At 54.1% G+C, this 2306-nt stretch overlaps 1 protein-coding gene across 1 annotated transcript; it reads right to left on the bottom strand.

The window, feature by feature from the left end:
* Positions 1–266: 266 nt before the first annotated feature.
* LOC131737057 (uncharacterized) lies at positions 267–1753 on the bottom strand. The gene has a single exon (XM_059023468.1). The coding sequence runs from the start codon at positions 1707–1709 to the stop codon at positions 393–395; it is 1317 nt and encodes a 438-aa protein (XP_058879451.1). The 5' UTR covers positions 1710–1753; the 3' UTR covers positions 267–392.
* Positions 1754–2306: the final 553 nt, after the last annotated feature.

Raw genomic sequence — 2306 nt, 5'->3', positions numbered from 1 at the left:
TGCCGATAGGCCCCCACGCCAGCTGCAGTGTAAGCCCGCCCCCCTGGGAGCTTACTTAACTGCGCGCACGGGGATGCACTTCCTCTTTTGCTCTTCAGGCCGTGAAGGCTACCGGAGCGACCTCGCAGCTTGATGGTTATTTTCTCTTTCAGGGAACCGGGGTTGCATCCGCAACCTATCGTTCCCTTTCAAGTCGAAAATAACCATCAACATGGGATACAGTGTACCCTAGCTGTCGCGAGGGAGGATTCTCAGCAGTAGGACAGACTTACGTCATAACGCAACTGCGTAGGCAGTACATCTAGGCATATGCGGAGCTGCGCCTCAGCGTCTATGCTCGTAATGACACCTGTTTTAAAGGTGGAACAGTCAACACCATGCTATCAACCACTCTATACGTCCGCATCCTGAGGCGTCGTAGAGTGTAAAACAGATGCTCCAAACAGTGGAGCAGAGGAATCCAGTACATTTAACCTGTAAAACCTCATGAAAGTATGCGGTGTAGCCCAACTGGCTGCCGCGCAAATATCAGACACCGGCACCCCTCGAAAGAGGGCCCAGGATGTCGCCATACCCCTGGTAGAATGCGCCTTCAACTGCCCTGGTGGTGGAAGGCCTGCAGATTCATACGCTAATTTAATAGCATCCACTATCCAGTGGGAAAGGCGCTGTTTAGACAGCGGCTGACCCAAAGATCTAGAACCATGGCATATGAACAACTGTTCTGTCTGCCTCACAGTCTTTGTACGGTCAATATAACACCTCAATGCCCTCACGGGGCAGAGCATGTGTAACCGCTCTTCCTCTGGGGAAGAAAAAGGAGGAGGATGGAACGCCATCAACTCGACTGACTGGTTCATGTGGAACGGGGATATAACCTTTGGTAAAAAGGCCGGATTAGGGCGCATGGAGACCTTAGAACCGTCTCCTGCAAAACGAGTACAAGAAGGATGCACTGAAAGTGCATGTAACTCGCTCACGTGTTTTGCTGATACCACAGCCAGCAAAAATGCAGTCTTAATAGATATGAGCTTCATATCCACGCTGTGGAGAGGCTCAAACGGTGCCTTGGTAAGGGCTTCTAGCACCACATCAAGGCTCCACGACGGTAAACTGGTCGTTCTTGGAGGCCGCAAGCGTCTTGCGCCTTTCAGAAACTGAGATGCCAAAAAATGGCAACCAGGTGATAAACCGTCAATGCGTACATGACAAGCCGAAATGGCGGCTAAATACACTTTAAGTGTAGAAGATTTCCCTTCATCCAGCAGTTTCTGCAGAAACTGCAATATTACTGCCATAGGACAGGAGACTGGGTCGTGGCTCTCAGCCAGACACCAACTCTGAAACAACTGCCACTTATACGCATACTGCGACCTAGTAGAGGTTGCTCTCGCACTCTGGATGGTCGATATAACTGCAGTCGAAAGCCCTAAGGCTGACAGGCGCTCCCGCTCAGGGGCCAAACCCATAACTGCATGAGTTTGGGGTTCGGATGCCAAAGCTCTCCTTGAGCTTGGGACAACAGGTCCGCTCGCAGAGGGAGCTCCCTCGGGCGACCGTGCAGTAATTGCACTAGACTCGGGAACCATATTCTCCGAGGCCACCGAGGAGCGATCAGAATCACTGTCGCTCGCTCTACCCTGACCTTCTCCAAGAAGGCGGGGAGCATCGGAATCGGTGGAAAGGCATACAGGAGCCCTGGCGGCCATTCGTGAGCCAGTGCATCCACCCCCAGGGGGCTGTCGAGGTCCTTCACCGAGAACCATAGGGGACAGTGCGTGGTCTCTCGCGAAGCAAAGAGATCGACTTGCGCTGTGCCGAACCATTCCCAGATGCACTCTACCACCCGAGGGTGAAGACGCCATTCGCCCGCAAGAGGACCTCCTCTGGACAGGAGATCCGCTGCGTAATTGACTCTGCCCGGCAGATGAACTGCACGCAGAGAGGCTAAACGCGGTTGAGCCCAGAGCAACAGCCGCGTTACCATCCGGTGAAGACCGGGGGACCGCAGTCCGCCCTGGCGATTGATATACGCCACTACTGTGGTGTTGTCTGACCGCACTAACACGTGCTTGTCTAGAAGCACTGGCAAGAAGTGCCGAAGGGCGAGGTCCACTGCTCTGAGTTCCAGAGCGTTGATGTGGGCTGACCTCCAGGGTCCTGACCACACTCCACGGGTCCCTGTCCCGTTCCAGACTGCTCCCCAACCTTGGTTGGAAGCGTCGGTTGTGATAACTTCCCTTCGGAAGATGGGACCCAAGCGCACGCCCTGGCGGATGTTCGACTGAACTTTCCACCAGCGTAAT

Source organism: Acipenser ruthenus, chromosome 4 (assembly GCF_902713425.1).
Source record: "Acipenser ruthenus chromosome 4, fAciRut3.2 maternal haplotype, whole genome shotgun sequence".
NCBI classification, from domain to species: Eukaryota; Metazoa; Chordata; class Actinopteri; order Acipenseriformes; family Acipenseridae; genus Acipenser; species Acipenser ruthenus.
This window is presented reverse-complemented; position numbering and strand designations above follow the sequence as displayed.

What these genes read in the sequence shown, in the direction of transcription:
- LOC131737057 (XM_059023468.1), bottom strand. Translation starts at nt 1,709, where the DNA reads ATGGCCGCCAGGGCTCCTGTATGCCTTTCCACCGATTCCGATGCTCCC.